General features: G+C 43.5%; 2 protein-coding genes across 4 annotated transcripts in view; one reads left to right on the plus strand and one right to left on the minus strand.

Annotated features, from left to right (window-relative positions):
* CTNNA1 (catenin alpha 1) overlaps nucleotides 1–17,671 on the minus strand; it is a 119,265-nt gene that overhangs the window by 45,746 nt on the left and 55,848 nt on the right. For both annotated transcript variants that reach the window (XM_087760076.1, XM_087760075.1), the window contains exons 8-9: nucleotides 3,826–3,906; nucleotides 2,827–2,979 (exon numbers count right to left, since the gene is read on the minus strand). In XM_087760076.1, coding sequence (XP_087616202.1) covers nucleotides 2,827–2,979; nucleotides 3,826–3,906 — 234 coding nt within the window. The remainder of the gene's footprint in view (nucleotides 1–2,826; nucleotides 2,980–3,825; nucleotides 3,907–17,671) is intronic.
* On the plus strand, nucleotides 11,845–16,332 carry LRRTM2 (leucine rich repeat transmembrane neuronal 2). 2 transcript variants are annotated; one of them, XM_009469467.2, is made up of 2 exons: nucleotides 11,845–12,473; nucleotides 12,819–16,332. In XM_009469467.2, exons 1-2 carry the CDS (start codon nucleotides 12,470–12,472, stop codon nucleotides 14,363–14,365), a joined length of 1,551 nt encoding a protein of 516 aa, XP_009467742.2. In that variant the 5' UTR covers nucleotides 11,845–12,469; the 3' UTR covers nucleotides 14,366–16,332. The 2 variants fall into 2 exon arrangements, with proteins under 2 accessions (XP_009467742.2, XP_009467743.2); XM_009469468.2 differs by having other exon boundaries at nucleotides 13,247–16,332.

The raw sequence follows: 17,671 nt of genomic DNA on the forward strand, positions 1-17,671 counted from the left end.
AGGTAAGGTCAGTAAAAACAGCTCTTACACGCCAGTGAGGACAGCCACCTGTTGCTTTTCAGGCGGCACACGTATTCTGAAGGAGCAGGGAGCAAGGACTCACCTAGCAAGGGTGGGAGGGAAGCTCACAAATGGAGCAGCACAATTATTCCTTCGTAATTACGCCAATAAACTCCATGTGTGGACACCACACACCTACTGAAGAGGTGTCAGAACTATGGCAGAATAGGCACTGCTATTGTTATGCCAGTCAACTTCTCCTGTAAACAAGCCCTAAAAATAATTTTCTAGGTAAGTTAGGCTTGCAACATGAAGAAGGGAAGCTTTAGACAAAACTCGCTTCAAAGCGTTCCCACTACTGCGTGTGGCATGGCCCTACCCTGCTGCCAAGGCAGGGACACAGCAGCACCGTCTTCCACCTGCCGTTTTGTTGAACAATGTTAGTTACTTAAAATTTAGAATAAAATAACTTTAAAACTATATGAAGATGGCATTTACACTGAAATGCGGCAGGCCAGAAGTGAAGAACGGATACCTTCGAAGAATTGAAGACTTTCATTGCTTATACGCCAACTCTGAAGAGCTGGACTAGCTTGATGCACCCTGGACGATGGGGCAGTTGCACACCATGCTCAGAGCCCCTAAGGCTTTAAAAAAAAGTGAGAAAAATACAGCGAGCGAGAGTCAGAAACTACTTTTACTTGTGTTTGGTAAGTCTTATTGTTGAACAATTTAAATCTGCCAAGTTGTGTTGAATGTATCCCCGATGAGCCTAGGAGACGCATGGACTCAATTATCAAATGCAGTGATACCAAGAGAGCAAAAATACATTAAGCAGTATCTGACTTCCCAGGTAGCCGCTGAGGTTAAGCACATGAGCCAGCTGATGCCTCAAAGTGTACTGAAGCGCACAGGAGGAGTTTTTGAAGTTTATTCCTAGTGGCGTGTTTCTTCAACAATACCTATAGACGTTTGCTCCTTGGCATTTAGCATCAGCAGGCACAAAACTCTCATGCGAAACCAATGGCAAGAGGACAAGGTTACCGAGATATATCTATGAATACAGTGTACGAACTTACATTGCTCTTCATAAAAACACTACCTGTTGGAAAACTATCACATTTATTAGTAGACTAATGATCTTTAATGCATTTTAGTTAAGACAGGTCAGTCCCACGTAAGCTGATCTTCCCACAGATTAGCTTTAGTCTGAAGTAACACCAGTGTGAGAGCCTTTGGGTTGTTATTAGAAAAAGGTGGCAGGCATCAGTTTTGTTGTTATTGAGAGTTTTCTGTTTGTCTGTTTTTTGCTCTTTACACATACTCAAGCAGGTTTTCATTCTAAAAGTCTTCACGTAAAAGGCCTGTTTATATTTACTGGTATTTTACTGAACAGAAAAAATCTCCAGGCTTCAAGCAACGGGCCAAACTGTACAGCAGGACAGTCATGCCACAGTCTCCCTTACCCTGTATCACCATCTCCAATTAACAAATCAAGTAAAGGTAACGGCATAATGTACTTGCATTGTATCATATCTAAAACTACATGGACTATTGTGCTGGTTTTGGCTGGGACAGAGTTAATACAAAAAAGATGTGGACAGGCTGGAGGGGGTCCAGAGAAGGGCCACCAAGATGATCTGGGAAGCCCGCCGTATGGGGATAGGCTGAGAGAGCTGGGTTTGTTCAGCCTTGAGAAAAGGAGGCTTAGAGGTGATCTCATCACCATGTACCAGTACTTAAAGGGGAGCTACAAAGAAGATGGTGGCTCCCTTTTTACAAGGAGTCACATGACGAGGACAAGGGATAATGGGTACAAGTTACTCCCAGGGAGATTCCAATTGGACACGAGAGGAAAATTTTTCACATTGAGAACAGTCCATCATTGGAATAATCTCCTGAGGGAAGTGGTTGACTCTGCTACACTGAATACTTTTAAGACTCAGCTGGACATGGTGCTGGGCCATCTTGTCTAGACTGGGCTCTTGCCTAGAAAGGTTGGACCAGATGATCCTTGAGGTCCCTTCCAACCTGGAATTCTATGATTCTATGATAATTTTCTTCATAGTAGCTAGCATGAGGCTATGTTTTGGATTTGTGCTGGAAACAGTGTTGATAACACAGGGATGTTTTAGTCATTGCTGAGCAGAGAGTCAAGGCCTTTTCTGCTTCTCACCCCATCCCACCAGTGAGCAGGCTGGGGGTGCACAAGAAGCTGGGAGAGGACACAGCTGGGACAGCTGACCCCAACTGCTTAAAGGGATATCCCACACCATGTGATGTCATGCTCAGCAGAGAAAGCTGGGGGAAGAAGAAGGAAGGGGAGGACATTCAGAGCAATGGAATTTGTCTTCCCAAGTAACCGTTACACATGATGGAGCCCTGCTTTCCTGGAGATGGCTGAACACCTGCCTGCCGATGGGAAGCAGGGAATGAATTCCTTGTTTTCCTTTGCTTGCGTGCACAGCCCTGGCTTTACCTATTAAACTGTCTTTATCTCAACCCACAAGTTTTCTCACTTTTACTCTTCCGATTCTCTCCCCCATCCCACTGCGGGGGAGTGAGTGAGCAGCTGGGTAGTACTCTGTTGCCAACTGGGGTTAAACCATGACAGCTACGTAACAGTAGCTGCTGCTTTTTGATAAGCTTACATTTTTAATTATTTAAATATTAAATTAAATTGTATTTAAATTCATTAAAAATAATTTAAAAAGCAAATTTATTACAGAATTCGGTATTTGTTTCAAGAGAAATGAAAAGTGTGGCTTGCCTAGTCTTGCCTTAATTTAACTAGTGATAATTTAATTTTAATTTGTACCATCTTACCTCAATCAATTTGTTGGCATGTTCACGGAAAACCTGGGCATATTCTTTAACTTCTTTTTCGTTCCCATTCTTGGCAGCTTCAATCAATACTAAAAGCGGAACGTTTGTTTCCAGAAAAGAGTCTGATACATGGTCCATAACAGCTTTGCGGAGCTAAAATAAAAATAAAAGAATGAGATATTTTTCAGTAGTGTTCCACTGCTGTTTTCTTTTTACTGTATTCATATGTAAAGCTTAAGTACTTGTCATTGATCCTTTTTCCTTTGTGTGGTCAAGGCTTTCCCTGCACTAAGTCTTGTCTATACACTTTTTGCTTCAATTTAAATTAAATCTCCTTAAAAAACTGTATTAGTTATATAAGTGCAAGTCACCAGTTTAGCCACAAATATTGATTTAGCAGCTCATATTGGTTTTGTCTGAGTAAATTTGCTGCTTTCCCTCAGGTGATTAAACAACACGCTGATTTAACTTTTTTATTTTTCTACTAGAATAAAAACATTTTTCAACAAACTTGATCCATATTCACATTTACTTGAAAAGGGGGATATATTGCTTTAAAAACCAAACAGACAAAAGATTGATGTTACATAAATAAAGTTCTCAAAGAAAATAACCTCTCTGGCATGAATGCCGTCAAAATTGTAAAACATACCTGATTATGTTCAAAATCCATAAAATGTGAAGTTTGTTTTGGGTTTGGTTTTTCTTGGTTTTTCTGTTGGTGTGTGTTTGTTTGTTTGTTTGTTTTTTAAAAATCTCTCTTGGCACAAGGATGACTGAGAATCCAACATCTTTATTACACAGTTAACAGGGGATTGCATTTCTGCCCCCTGCTTCCCTGTGAACCAGGCACTGGAAGCTTCTAGCTTTTAATTCACTAAATACAAGCAGGGAAGCCCACTGCCACTGGAAACAAACCAACAGATAACCTATTTCCAAGAGGGTAAACATGCAGGAATGCATTCGTCTCAACAAGTATCAACTTTATATATTAATTACCTGTCTACGCAAGTCTCTGGTCTTTTTGGTCATTTTATCAATTGCAGAGTTCAATGCATCACTTCTTTCTTTGCGTCCAGCCTGAAAAACAAGAGACGGAGGTAAATGGGTATTCAGGGTCTCAAAGTAAAACCAGTATTATTCATTTCAAGTACACTGTCAGCTGCTTTTTTTTTTTTTTTTTTTTTTTTTTTTAAGTGATTATGCACACTAGAAGTAAAGTCTCTGCCTGTTTGGCCACTACAGGAACATCTGACATCTTAAGATTGTAGCTTTAACACTCTTCAGGTTTCTTTCAGAAGAAAAGGATGGTTTCATAAATCTAGCTGTCTTTCTGCTCCTTATCAGCTGGAGACCATATTCAACCTCCGAGGTTCAGATTTTTCTGCCAGCTCCGTCAACCACCCCACGGCTGGCACTGCATCGAGCCCAGAACAGCCCTGCTTCAACCCTCAATTGAATTTGAGGAGATTGCCCGAGGCCAGCGTATTGCACGCAAACACCTCCCACGCTGCCTTCAACCTGCAGGTATGAGCACCGTGCAAGCAGTCCGCAGGGCTGCGCACCCGATACAAGTGCTCCCTTACACACCTTCCTACCTAACGATCACAGAAGACTGCTCTTCAGCAGTTGGTCAAAACCTCAAAATCAATTATCTTAAAGGTAAAATCCTTATAAAACATTTGAAGGGGATGAAACCCAACATTTCAAGTAAGTATCCAGGCCCGCCCGCTGAGAGCTGGATTTTGCCAAGTTTCAATACAGCAAGTTTCGCATTAGCCCTGTTGTTAGAGAGGGCAAGGGGCCAAGAAGCAGTGCAGCTTCTCTCTTTCTAAGCAGACACTGGGTCAAAAATATCCTAATTTGTATCAAATCGGGAGTGTTAGATAAAACAATGGTGGTGGTCTGGTTTTGCTGGGAGGTTTTTCTGTATAATGGAGCTTATATTAGACTTTTGAAACACACTTTATGCAACCACAATCCAATTTCTGAAGTTCTAAGCCACGATCAATAGAATTATGCTGTTGAGTAGAAAAACCATTTAGTAGCACTAAAGTGAAGGTATGCCAGTTATCAGCTCTCCAGGTGACAGGCTGGTTTGAAATACCTGGATAGGCAGCCTTGAATCTAAAAGATGGAGTCCACTCTACAGCAGAAATAAAAATTAAACAAAATCAGGGGGTGGGGATTAGGATGCTGCAAAGTCATTGTAGTTTAATGAATTATTGAAGATTTGTCACCTCCCTGATCAAGCAATTTGATTCTCATCACAAAAGGTAACCGAAAAGGGACTGAAATTAAAACCAGGAGCTCATTCTCACTATGCCCCAGCCTTCGGCAGACCCGGTGTTGGCCCATTCTTCACTCCACATTCAAAAATCAAAGCTGAAGTCTTGAAATAAAGTGAAGATTAATGCTACCTATGTATCAAACAGTTTGCTGTTCCCATGCTTGGTGGATATGAAAACCAAAACTCAGTCAGTTAGGCTAGAAATCCCCTTTCAGCTTGCCTTGAACGCGATGGCTTTGTCCCAAGCCGCAGGTCAGAGCGTGCTGGTGGCGGTGGGCACTGCCTGCACCCCGAGGCGGGCAGCGGGCTCCTTGCAGCAGGCAATTCGCCCGAAAACCTGAAACCTGCCAACTAGCACTGCGCAAACTAAAAGCCTGCTCTGAGACATAAACCTGCAATTGCAGCTGCTTGCTCTTTCTCATGCATCCACACCAGTTTACCTGCTATAACGTGACCATTTTACTGAACCCATGGCACCCCCATGCACACGTGGGTGTTTTTTTCCAGGAATATCTTTGGATCTAAGATATATACTCATCTGTTATGTAGAAAGCCAAACATTCAGCTATTCCAAGAAGTGCCATTTTACTTCTCCCTGGGTGCCCCTACATTACCATTTTAACGCGAAGCAGGAGCACACTTTTGAAGCGAGTCCACCCATCGCTTCCACTTTGCTGTCCCTGGCTTCACAGCCCAGAGCAGCCTCGGTGCACGAGGACCGGATGCCTTTTGGATGAGACGAAAACCAAGAGATGACTTCCACTAATGGACTTTCAGTTCATGAGACCAGACCACAGCCAGTTCTATGTAACATGCCCTGAAAAGCATGCAATGCATACATTGCGTGTCCAAGCAGCACCAATTTCATACTGTTGATGCGTTCCTATTAAGCTACACGACGTATTAGCACAGAAAGAGCTGTATAATCTAAACCCATTAGATTTTAGCAAGGCAGCTCCAGTTTATTTCCACCTTGTTGGCATTCAGAAATTTTAGTACAGAAGCTCGTCAAAAGTATTAACAGAATTTCCTCCTGAAGGTTTCAACATAAAACGCCCTGCTAATTTAGCTGCGGTAATTCAACAGTTTAGCACATATAGCTACTAACCCGGCTCCTTCGTTTATGCAGCGGGGCAGAGCAGGATGAACACGACAGATGCCCACATCTCTGTGGCTACAGAGACCCTGTTGTTATTAACATCTTAAATCATCACAGCCAATTCTAACCAAGGTCCTGGCCCAGAGACAAGGCCACCAAGTTTTGCCCATCTGAAGTTTCTTGACCTTTTTTTGCATAAAATGAAACAAAACACCAACTGCGGGACCAATTACACCCCATTAGGTCCAAGTAGAGGCAGCTAGTGGGACAGTGGTCGCTGGAGCCCACGAAGAGCCGGACAGCCTGCAGCTGCACAAACCCTCCAGGGCACATAAGCACACTGAAGATCATCCTTGACCACAACAGTCACTTTGTCCAGGCTCCCACACACCCCATGAATTTCACCCATTGGTTCCACTCAACAAGTCCTCTCTCAAGTAATAAATCGTGTTTTAAAAGCTCCAAGCGACAGTTCACCACCTCTAGGTAATTTGTTCCAGTAACCCATTACCCCTACTATTAAAAAAACTGGCCCTTGTTTTTAGTCTAAATTTCCACTGAGAAGCCAACTAATGAACCAGCAGCACAACACCAGCTATCAGCTTCTCTTATCCATAGGATTAGGAGGACTCACAATAGTGACGCCTGAATATTCAGATTACTAATAGGATTTTTCGATATTCAACACAAAACTCTGCTGAGGGAATCACAAGCTCTGCAGTCAGTAAGCACCTAATAGATTCAGTAGATTTAATAGGGTCATGCTGACCATGTCAGTCATTTTGCAGTATGATACTACAGCTCTGTCCAGTATCACGGATAATAAATTTAGCCACCGTGTAAATTTACTTTAAATTAAATCAGATCTTTATCAAAGAGGCTAGAATTGGTGTTAAAAATTGCTCATTTCCCCCACCCCCCCATAACCTCTGCTCTTCCACCACCATTGCTACCCTGCTTGGAAAGCAACGCAAGCAGTCACTGTCGCATCCTTGCTGTTCCAGCTCACACAGCTATCCCACTAGGGCTTGTTTTAATGGCTTAAAGCAAAGAAAGGGGATTTGTATACAGGGAGGCAAGTGGAATCACCATCTCTGTCACAAAGCATTCCCTTTGTAGGCCTGCCATCTGAATTAAAACAAAACCAAAAGAAAAATCTGAACGAAGTTTTTCCTGCAGCTACTGATGTTAAAATCTAACCCCAGCTGATTTATAAAGGTAACAGAGCACAGCGGTGGTGGTGGTGCATGAATGCTGTCTTAAAGCCACCAGGATCAGCAGCGCATGTATTGCAATGAGTTACTCACAAAACCATGTTTTTATAGCTAAATATCAAAAACTTTCACTGTTAATCTCAACGGTTCATCGTCAGTTTAGGTTAAGCTAAGACTACAGAGCTATTAAGAGAAACGGTGCCTCCTGCCCAGCGCCAGCGCTCACAGCGTACCCACCCCTGGAGAGCCCAGCATCCCTGCTCCCCTAACCACCACCCAGATGTGAGCCAGATGTGCCACCGCTGCATGACCGAGAGCCACCACTGCCCTGCCTGCCACCCACCACGCAATTACCTAAAAAAGATGGTCTGCAGAGAGGTTTCTGCTTCAGGTAATCTATGAATTGTCTTCTGAGCTTTGTACAACAGGCAGCATCATGGTTAACGATGGTGATTTAATAAGTGAAAAAATGAGTGTTTGGCATACCTTCCTCTGGGCAAGCAGTGGCAAAGGCAGTTGTACGTCAGCGCACCACTGCCGAGCAGTGCTTTGCGGGGAGGCAGGACACTCAGTGCTCAGATTCAGTTTGTCACATGCTTCATTTTTGCCTCGACACCTAGCCTAATTACACGTCTACAAAGGATAACCATCCATACCTCTCTATTACCACAATACAAGGGCTGCAAACAAATTCCAGATATAATAGTGCTGATTCAAGACCAGGAAGGGTAAGCAGCAAAGTATGACACACATGAATTTCAGCAGTGTTTTCGTATCTGAGGTCTGATGGTTGAGGAAGCAGGACTATACGCTGGTTTGTTGCAGGAAGGAGTCTCCCATGGCGAGCCTGTAGCTCACCAAAGCACGGGGGCTGCATATCATCCATCGTTCAACAAGAACCTGAATCATCCATCCAGGGTTCAACAAGAACCTGAATCAGAATAAAGGCGGCTGCACTCCCCCTCCTGCGCAGCTTGCCGTGCCATGCTGCTCCCACCCTGACGTCCCTCCCCGCTGCCAGGCTGCAGCCATGGCGGCCCCGCGCTCCCCTCAGTGCCCACGGAGAGGGGAAGGCTGGCTCCTGCACTCACCCTGGTACAAGAGGAATTAAAATGGGCAACCAGGGCCAGGTGCAGAGAGCTGCCAGACAGGGAGGTGACAGTCACCACGCTACAGCACAACACGCGTTGCTCCCAGGAAGACAATGACACCCGGCCTATGGTGCCCTGTCCCATCCCTCCCGAAGGACCTCTGCGGCTAGCCTGAAGAGCTGGACACGTCTGTTAATGATGCACTGCCTTGGACAGGCCTTTTTCTTGTGTGTCCACTTCTTGGGGCTCACCGCTAACCCAGCTCCATGGTAGCGCATCCAAGTGATAGCACGTGCACGGTAACGCTACAGCCACATGTCTGTGCTCATCTCCTTTGCCTCGCAGTCTCACTGACGCAGCACAAAGGCTATCTTTTAGCAAAAAAGCAGCATATACTCCCGTGATCCCCAATGTGCTAACATCCAGCAAAAATTAACGCAATCACTTCTTCAGGCAGAAGGGTGAGCTGTCTGTTTGCATGGTGCCACACACACGACTGCAAATCCCGGGTGCCCCAGCCTCGCCCGCAACTCCAGGGCCTGCCATCCTCCAAGCCCACAGCACAAGTCACGCAGCCCACATCTACATCAAGTAAAATCAGCTTATTTGTTGTTCTTAATACACTAGGAAGGCTTCCACAAGATGTCAGCCTAACTAAATGACAACGCTAGCCTCAGGGTGCAATTCTACTTTTCCAGCACGCACGTTTAGCAGGAAAACCAGTTCTTTGGCTGCTCACGGAGTGGGGTAAGGGAGAAGCCCCCAAGAGGGTTATTTGGTCCTAGCAAGCTTATTCCCGAGGCGGACATGCCATCTTCCCTCTCCATGTCGCATGTGACGATTTGGGTCATTAGTTCGAAGCGCTCTTTCTGGCAAAAGTCCCCAGATGGCACTCGTACGTGGCTTTCCTCAGCACGCAAGTGAGTTTTCAGTCTCGGGAGAAAGACAAGAGCGTGAGTTTTGCGGACAGCTGGGGTTTATTCCCAGCCTGTTACACCTCAACACCCCAAGCAGCTCTCGAGGAACAACATGAATATTACTGCAGAGTTCCAGACTTAAGGGAATCAGATGCACGTTTTTGGTAATATCTGTTATTTCATGGCAAGTGCACGTAAAAACATGTTTTGCTAAGAAAAGCACCCATAAAGTTCGTGTTAACAGTTTCCCAAACAGGAAACTCACTGGCAAGGTGCTAAATAGCCCTTGTTTGGTTACGGGCCAAAGAATGGAGAGCTTTAGAAAGGAAGCAACTTACCGTGTTTGAACATTAACTCTTAACTCTGTGCCAAATTACACAATGTTAATCTTATCTTACAGATACTCATGCAAAAAAGCAAAATGTTTCCAAAAGATACCTAATTTCAGCCTCCTGGTAATAGCGAAAAGAGCTAGCACAGGAGAGGAGTAACATTTGACCTTATAGCCGTTGTCATTTTGTTAATTGCACCCTTTGGAACGTTGTTTTTAAATGTTATGTTATCATATTTAAATGTTGTTAAAATTCAAATCAACACTTCAAATCAGGATTTTGCACCAGATGAGCCGCTATGAGAAGCGCAACCACAGGTACTTCAGCGCAGTGGTTCCATCAGACAGCTGGCAACTGACAGCTAAGGCTGGATTTCAGCTTCTGTACTTTTTGTACAGTGAACATTAAACATGAAGAAACTCTTTAAATAGGTTTATGTAATTTCTTGGCATGTATTTCTTTCACTCTAGAGCAAAATATTTACTGTGGCAGAGCAATTTAAGAAGTTTACCTAGCATTTCCTAATTTGCTTTATTATTTTTTACTTTCCTGATGGGTTGGGGATGGATTTTTTCTGTTTTGCTTTGGGTTTTTGGGTGGGTTTGAGGTTTTGTTTGTTTTTAAGGAGTTCACCTTCTCCATCCCCTTTACTTTCCACGTAGCACTTCCCTCAGCCTGCTCTGGACAGGACAGCCCACCACAAAAGAAGTACCGCAGTCAGTATTACAATTACACCACAGGACAGCGAAGGGAGCGGCTGGCAGACAACAGCAAGTCTTAGTTTAAATAAGTACCTCTAAGAAACCAAAGCTTAATAACAAAGGTAAACAGCCATTTTATTTTAAAAGCTTCTTTTGACACAATCCTTCACCTTCCTCAAGCAGCATGGGAAGTTTGTTATTCTCACCTCATCCCATATCTTGAGGTCGTAAGCGATACCTCGCCACTACAGAGCAAACATTTTCAAGTGTTTTCTACTGTATTATTGCTCTATATCTCGAGGTGAAAATAAAAGAAACTTACTCAAGCTGCTTGGAGAAGGAAGCTAACACCCCCTTGGCCTCATCCACATGAAGTCAAGGCCAGAGCAGCTGCTCCAAAGGCTTTCCTGCACATCCACACAAAAATCCTAAAACCCTAAAAAAAAAATTTAAATCAAGTCTGTTCATTTACCTTTCAGTACCAGCTAACCCGGAGGAGAGTATGCTCCAGATAAAAGGGCAATGAACTTTTAAAGCAAGCAGCCATGACAGGACATTTGCCTCCTCCACGCTGTCTCTGCACGCTCCGGCCAGAGGCCAGCTCAGCTGTAACAGCACAGGCAGCTTTGCATTTGCAGAAACGGTGAACCTGCAAATTTCTGCAACTCTAACACACACAGGATAACTGTTATGGACCTACCCTGCAGCAAGATGCTAAGGGCAGTAACGTCCCCCCTTTCACGGGGGGCACAGAACACCAGAATGTGATCGGTGACTGCAAGGAAGCCCTCAAACTGCTCTGAGCCCTGATGGTAAATGCCAACCTCATGACTTCTCCTGCACTCCAGTCCCTGGGAAAAAGTGAGTACAAAAGCCACTGTTTGAGGGGGAAGGAAAAAAAAAAAAAAAAAACCACAAAAAAAGCCAACAGATTTCATAACTGCATGCTGTCAAGCTGGATTCCAATTAAATTTTTCCTGTGCCCTAACACAAGCTTTGCTTTTTCCAGAAATTTCTCATCGCTTGAAACATTCGCTCCTGTCCTTTGCTCCCGGGCTGCGTGCTGTACTTTGACACACCACCTTCATCTAAATGACTGTTCTCTCCCTTAACCACTTTTGCAGGGACCACGGTCGCACACAGTTGTTATGTGTAGCTGTGAGCTGCCAAATCCCTCTCACCTCTGCAAAAAGCTGGTGCTAACCAGCATCCTCTGTTCAAACTGTGACTACTTCCCATCTAAAAGTTCCTTTTATGTGGCGATATTTAACAGAAAACAGGCAGCAGCTAGCACTAAGGCACTTCCAACCGCAGCTCTGCGCTGCTTTTAACACCAGCGGAATACAGCCAGCGCAGATGTAGGAGGGGGAAGCGGGGTGGCGCAAGTCTTTCCTACTCCCTCTGTCGTGGGGACGAAGGACTCCTACCGTTGATTTTTTCCCCCTCTATCAGTGGTCTTTAACACGATCACAGTATGCACCACAATGCTTTAAAACAGCAAAGCTTCTGGAAAACCCAAACAAAAGGCACGTCACCAGGTGACGTCAGCCTATATACAGCCCTGTGTGGTCGCAGCGCATAAGCAAATCCATTCTTGTACCGCTTCCCTGAAAAGCTTTTCAGTAAATGCACTCATGCTACTACAGGAGCTTCTCTCAGCAATAAGCCACCCATCTGCCATCAACAAGTTAGGACTAAAGGAAGCCACAGCTGCGGAAAAAGAGAACGTGAGCTTCAATTAAACAGCTGAGCAGCCACAGAGGATGAAAACTTGTATTAAGCCTTGATTTAAAAATTGCAGACCTGTCAGAGGAGATCAAGCCAGTGATTTCAAAAGGAATATTCCAAGAGAGCATCGTGGATTCAATTTTGCACTAATATTAAAGGACACTAAACCCAGTAAATTATTCAAAGGCTGTCTTACATTAGAGCCTTTTACAGACTCACCGCGTTGAGTCTAAAACTACGACTGAATGCAACCTCCAATGTACTCAAAAGAATGGGTAAGTTCCTACATTTCTATATACCTTGTATAATGAATGACCGGCTATGCTTTAAAGGAGCAGTTAGGTGCTAAAGCAAATTTTTCTGCACTGAACCTTATGAAAAAAAAAAAAAAAATTGTTTTCTGGTTGTGACACTGTAATCCTCCGTAATAGAGATAAAGACTCATCCTAAGTGTAATATCCAAGTATTCTGTGTTTCGTAGTAAGTTGTTTCTTGCATTTAGAATTAGCTTGTCAGAAATGCATGGCAATGTTATCTGCAGTGAAATCTTCCATCGTGATGTTCAAAGTATACTGATAAGGCTATCCTATCTTGTTGTTTTCCTAAATTATATTCTGCAGGCTTACATTTCAAGTGGCCATTAGGGGCTCGTATGCTGGCAGCACTATATGCAATGAGTATGGTTTTAAAAATGCTGCCTGCCTTGGGCATGGCTTGTCCACCAAAATGTCGCTGTGAGAAGCTGCTCTTTTACTGTGACTCTCAGGGGTTTCACTCAGTGCCAAACACCACTGAAAAGGGCTCGCTAGGTTTGTCACTGAGGCACAATTATATTTCTGAACTTGAAAGGGATCAATTTGCAAGCTTCAGTCAACTTACTTGGCTTCACTTAGATCATAATCAAATTGCAACAGTCAGAGAAGACTCTTTTCAAGGACTGTATAAACTTAAGGAATTAGTCTTAAGTTCCAACAAAATCTTTCATTTGCCAAACACAACTTTTAGCCAGCTGCTTAACCTGCAGAATTTGGACCTCTCTTTTAATCAGTTATCCTCTCTGCACCCCGAGCTCTTCTACGGCCTTCGCAAGCTACAGACCTTGCACTTGCGATCCAACTCCCTGCGGACCATCCCGGTCCGCCTGTTTTGGGACTGTCGTAGCCTGGAGTTCCTGGATTTGAGCACAAACCGCTTGCGAAGTTTGGCTCGCAACGGATTTGCGGGATTAATCAAGCTGAGGGAGCTTCACCTAGAGCACAACCAGCTGACAAAGATTAATTTTGCTCACTTCCTCCGGCTAAGCAGCCTGCACACGCTCTTCTTGCAGTGGAACAAAATTAGCAACTTGACATGTGGGATGGAGTGGACCTGGGGCACCTTAGAAAAGCTCGATTTGACGGGAAACGAAATCAAAGCCATCGACCTTACCGTCTTTGAAACTATGCCTAACCTTAAAACCCTCCTAATGGATAACAACAAGCTCACCACTCTGGATTCCAAGATCCTAAGTTCGCTGACATCCCTCACCACCGTGGGCCTCTCCGGCAATCTGTGGGAATGCAGCCCAAAGATCTGCGCCTTGGCCACATGGTTGAGTGGCTTCCAAGGTCGGTGGGAGCACTCCATCCTCTGCCACAGCCCCGACCACACCCAGGGAGAGGATATTCTGGATGCAGTGTATGGTTTTCAGCTTTGCTGGAATTTATCGACTGTTGTTACGTCCGTGGCTACGACGTACACAGTTCCGACTACTGAGTACACGAAAAGAATAAGCTCTTCTCATTTCCATATGGGAGACAAAGAGATTCCAACTACGGCAGGCATGGTCGTTACCACTGAAGAACATTTTCCCGAGCCAAACAATGCCATCTTCACTCAGAGGGTAATTACAGGAACAATGGCTTTATTGTTTTCTTTCTTTTTTATCATTTTTATAGTGTTCATCTCCAGGAAGTGCTGCCCTCCCACACTAAGAAGAATTAGGCAGTGCTCAATGATTCAAAACCACAGGCAGCTCCGATCCCAAACACGGCTGCATATGGCAAACATGTCAGACCAAGGACCCTATAACGAATACGAACCCACCCACGAAGGACCCTTCATCATCATTAATGGCTACGGACAGTGCAAGTGTCAGCAGCTGCCGTATAAAGAATGTGAAGTATAATACCTACATGCCATCAAAAATTAAATCAGATAAGTAACCTATTTTAAAATTGTAGGGGACCTACATCAGATTCTAATTTTTACAAATGTTGACATAAAGCCTAATTTTCCAAGCTACTTAATGGAAACATTGTTTATGGAGTGGTGCAGTATTTTTAAGTTTTTTAAAAAAATAAATCCATAATATTTTCAGTGTTAAAGAAGCAATGATTACATTAAACTTGCACTCCTAATGTTTAAAAGTCTAAAAAGATGCTCACCTCAAACTATGTAAAATGTGTCATGTTATGTAATTATATGACTGTGTGTGAACATTTATACCCAAGTCTCCATATTCTACTTTTTCTAATGAAAGCAGTCCGAGGGGAAGGATACTGGGTATCTGTACAGAGATCTGTGGGGGGACATACGCTCCGTTTGTTCCACTGCAGCTGTAGGATCCCAAACGCTCCAGCTGGCTCTGTTCACTTTAAAGGCAGCCGTGGAGGAAGATTTTCCTCCTCTGATAATTTCACTCCAGTTAAAAAGGGGAGGGGAAACAAAACAAAAAAAAAAAAAAAAAAAAAAGGACAACGAAGGTCCAGGTGGGGATGTAAGTGCATTGGGGACCGGTCATTTTAAATAGTTTTCCTATCTGCATTCATAGTTTGGCTTGCTTATACAGACCCTGCTAAGCTCACAACTGATACAGAAAGGAGCAGTTCACGCAGTCACAAATTAGCAGGATGATCACAAATTAGCAGGACAACTCTCCAGGCACTTACAAAGTAGGCAGCGTAGCTTCTTTAGGAAGGCTCAGTACGATGGGATAGATTCTAAATATTAAGTGCATTCAATTCTTATCAGCTCTCTGGTTTGACTTGATGATGCTTTTCATGAATTCAGGCTAATTACTTACGACTATGAACAAACAGCATTTCAACACCTTTTCATGTGTAAATACCCTTAATGCAAGTTTTTCTTAATTAAAAGTAAATACCAACCGGGAGGTTAAGGAGAAAGGAAGGAAGGAAGGAAGAAGCCTCTCTTTGTCCCCCCCGCTGCCCCCCCAGCCAAGGCTTCCTCTCGCCTGGAAGCTATTTTCATGCACTAACTCCACTGGTTTCTCTGGAGACAGAATTAGCCCCTGTAATATAAGCTCTCACTTGTGCTCCTCTTCCAAAATTCAAGGTAATTACCAGTTCAAAAAAAAAAAAAAAGTACTTTCTGATGAGTTAGAAAAATATAATTAGTTTATAGAATAGTTCACTGAAAAATGTTTCGTTTCTTACTTGATATGAGACAGAATCTGAACTAGTATGCCATTTAAAATAAAATCATATATAAATATACATACACACACACACCTCATTCTTAAGGAGTAATTTGATTTCTTTAGCCAGAAGTACCATACTGCTATTTATACTATATTATGAAATTATATGTAAATATTTGCAGATCTATGCAGCAACGGTGGTACTCAGATGCCACGGGGGCGGGGGGTGGGGGGGTCTGCAAAGGATTACATTATTTTTAAGTCAACTGCTCAAATATTGTAAACATTCTAACCAAAGCTAAAAGGACCAGAGGGATGGAAATTTTTTTATATATATATACATGTATGTATAACTAAAAAATGTGTTGTGTCCAATGCTGCAGTGTTAAACAATTACCAGCACACACCGACGAAGAAATTCCTCACAGTGTTGACATACCTTGAACAAATCAGTAATTACAGTATGCTAATTGTGTTGTACTAAACTATTCCGCAAACTTTTTAAACAGAAAAATCACTGCATAAAAATCTGTTTGCTATTTCACTCTGCTTTTATATATCTGTATTACCACTTAGTGAGGTATTTAGGGTGCAATTATACAACAGTTTGATGTTTTATTGTGAAATGAATTCGTCCAAGGCAATTATAGCAAGATAAGTGTGACTTCTGTTAAGATTTTACATAAAGATTTTTCAGTTACTGGTTTTGAAGATATTGATTTGCATCATTTTACTTTTACATACAGTGCCCTTATTATAAAACAAATATCTTGTTTACTTCCTGTGACTCTGTACTTTAACAGAAGAGATTCAGTGAATTCTAATGGTTTTCCATAGAGATACCTTTGAACCCTCGTAACTCTTTATACTACGGTGAGCCGATTTACACCTATTCTAGGAAATCAATTACTGCTTTTAACTGAATACAAAAAATCCTGCAGGGCAGGTGGACAACGAGCAAACATTCTGTATGATTAAATCCCATGTGAGCCAGAAGGCCAGACCTAAGCTGATAAATACAAAAATGTATTGGTATCCAAGGGTATTTAGCTGCTTGTAGAAAGACTTGCTTCATTCCTTACCCCAAGTAAGTGCTCACTGCTCTTCCCTTACCTCCAGGCTTTTGCTCTGCTCTGGGCAGGCGAGCATGCATTGCTGCCTCAGCAACAACCTGCCCCTGCCTGCGCACCTCCCTTACCTTGTGTTAACCCACACCATGGTCTGCACCGGGGGAAAGTGGAAAGCAGACACTTTCGTGAATGATTTTCATGTACAGCTGTAGGGTACCAGCAGAGACAAAGTTATAACTGAACTCATTAATTATACTGGCAGCCAAATAATCTTGCTACACTATCATCAACCATCAGATGTCAATACTGAACTCTGGTGTCCTCAGCTGCATTTGCAAGAAGGAATTCCACCTTCCTCCTCCACACCCAGCAGAAACCCTTGCTGCAAGATGGTTCAAAAGGCACCACGTCAGTCTTCCACACAGTAACGAGAAGTGGCTGCTAGACTGAAGTGCTGAGGTTCCTCCCGAGGAGATGCTTTCCCAACACCCCAGCTCTGCGCAGAAGCCCACTCCATCTTTATTAGCGTATAACGACGCCCAAGAAGAGTAAAGACCGATGTTCCAGCAATGCTGGATTTAATCCTCTTCTCCGCCCCAGCCACTCATACCAATTTCCAAGCACTGAAGCACTGTTCCAGTGTCTCTCAAAGCAATCACACCCAGGTGCCCAACTTCTCTCCCCACCAGTATCCCCAGTTCCCACTGTTCCTGCAGTGCTGCCTTGGCTTGCAGACAGCAAAGCAGGAAGCCAGCAGGCGCAGCCTAGCACGGCACTGTTCAATTTTACTTTGACTCTCTGTACTACACACTAATACGCAGCCAATCTCCCAAATGCCGTGGTTTATGTCTGCCATTTCCAAAACCATTTGTTGCCAGGTTCCAGGCATAAGCGAAGCAATTCCGCAAACATTACATTTAGGGTAACAGGTATCATAAAACTCGCAGAATGTCAAACACTAGCAGTGAAGTCAACTTGAATT

This window comes from Nipponia nippon, unplaced genomic scaffold (assembly GCF_047370975.1).
Source record: "Nipponia nippon isolate SJK-2023a ecotype South Korea unplaced genomic scaffold, ASM4737097v1 scaffold_21, whole genome shotgun sequence".
Classification (NCBI taxonomy): domain Eukaryota; kingdom Metazoa; phylum Chordata; class Aves; order Pelecaniformes; family Threskiornithidae; genus Nipponia; species Nipponia nippon.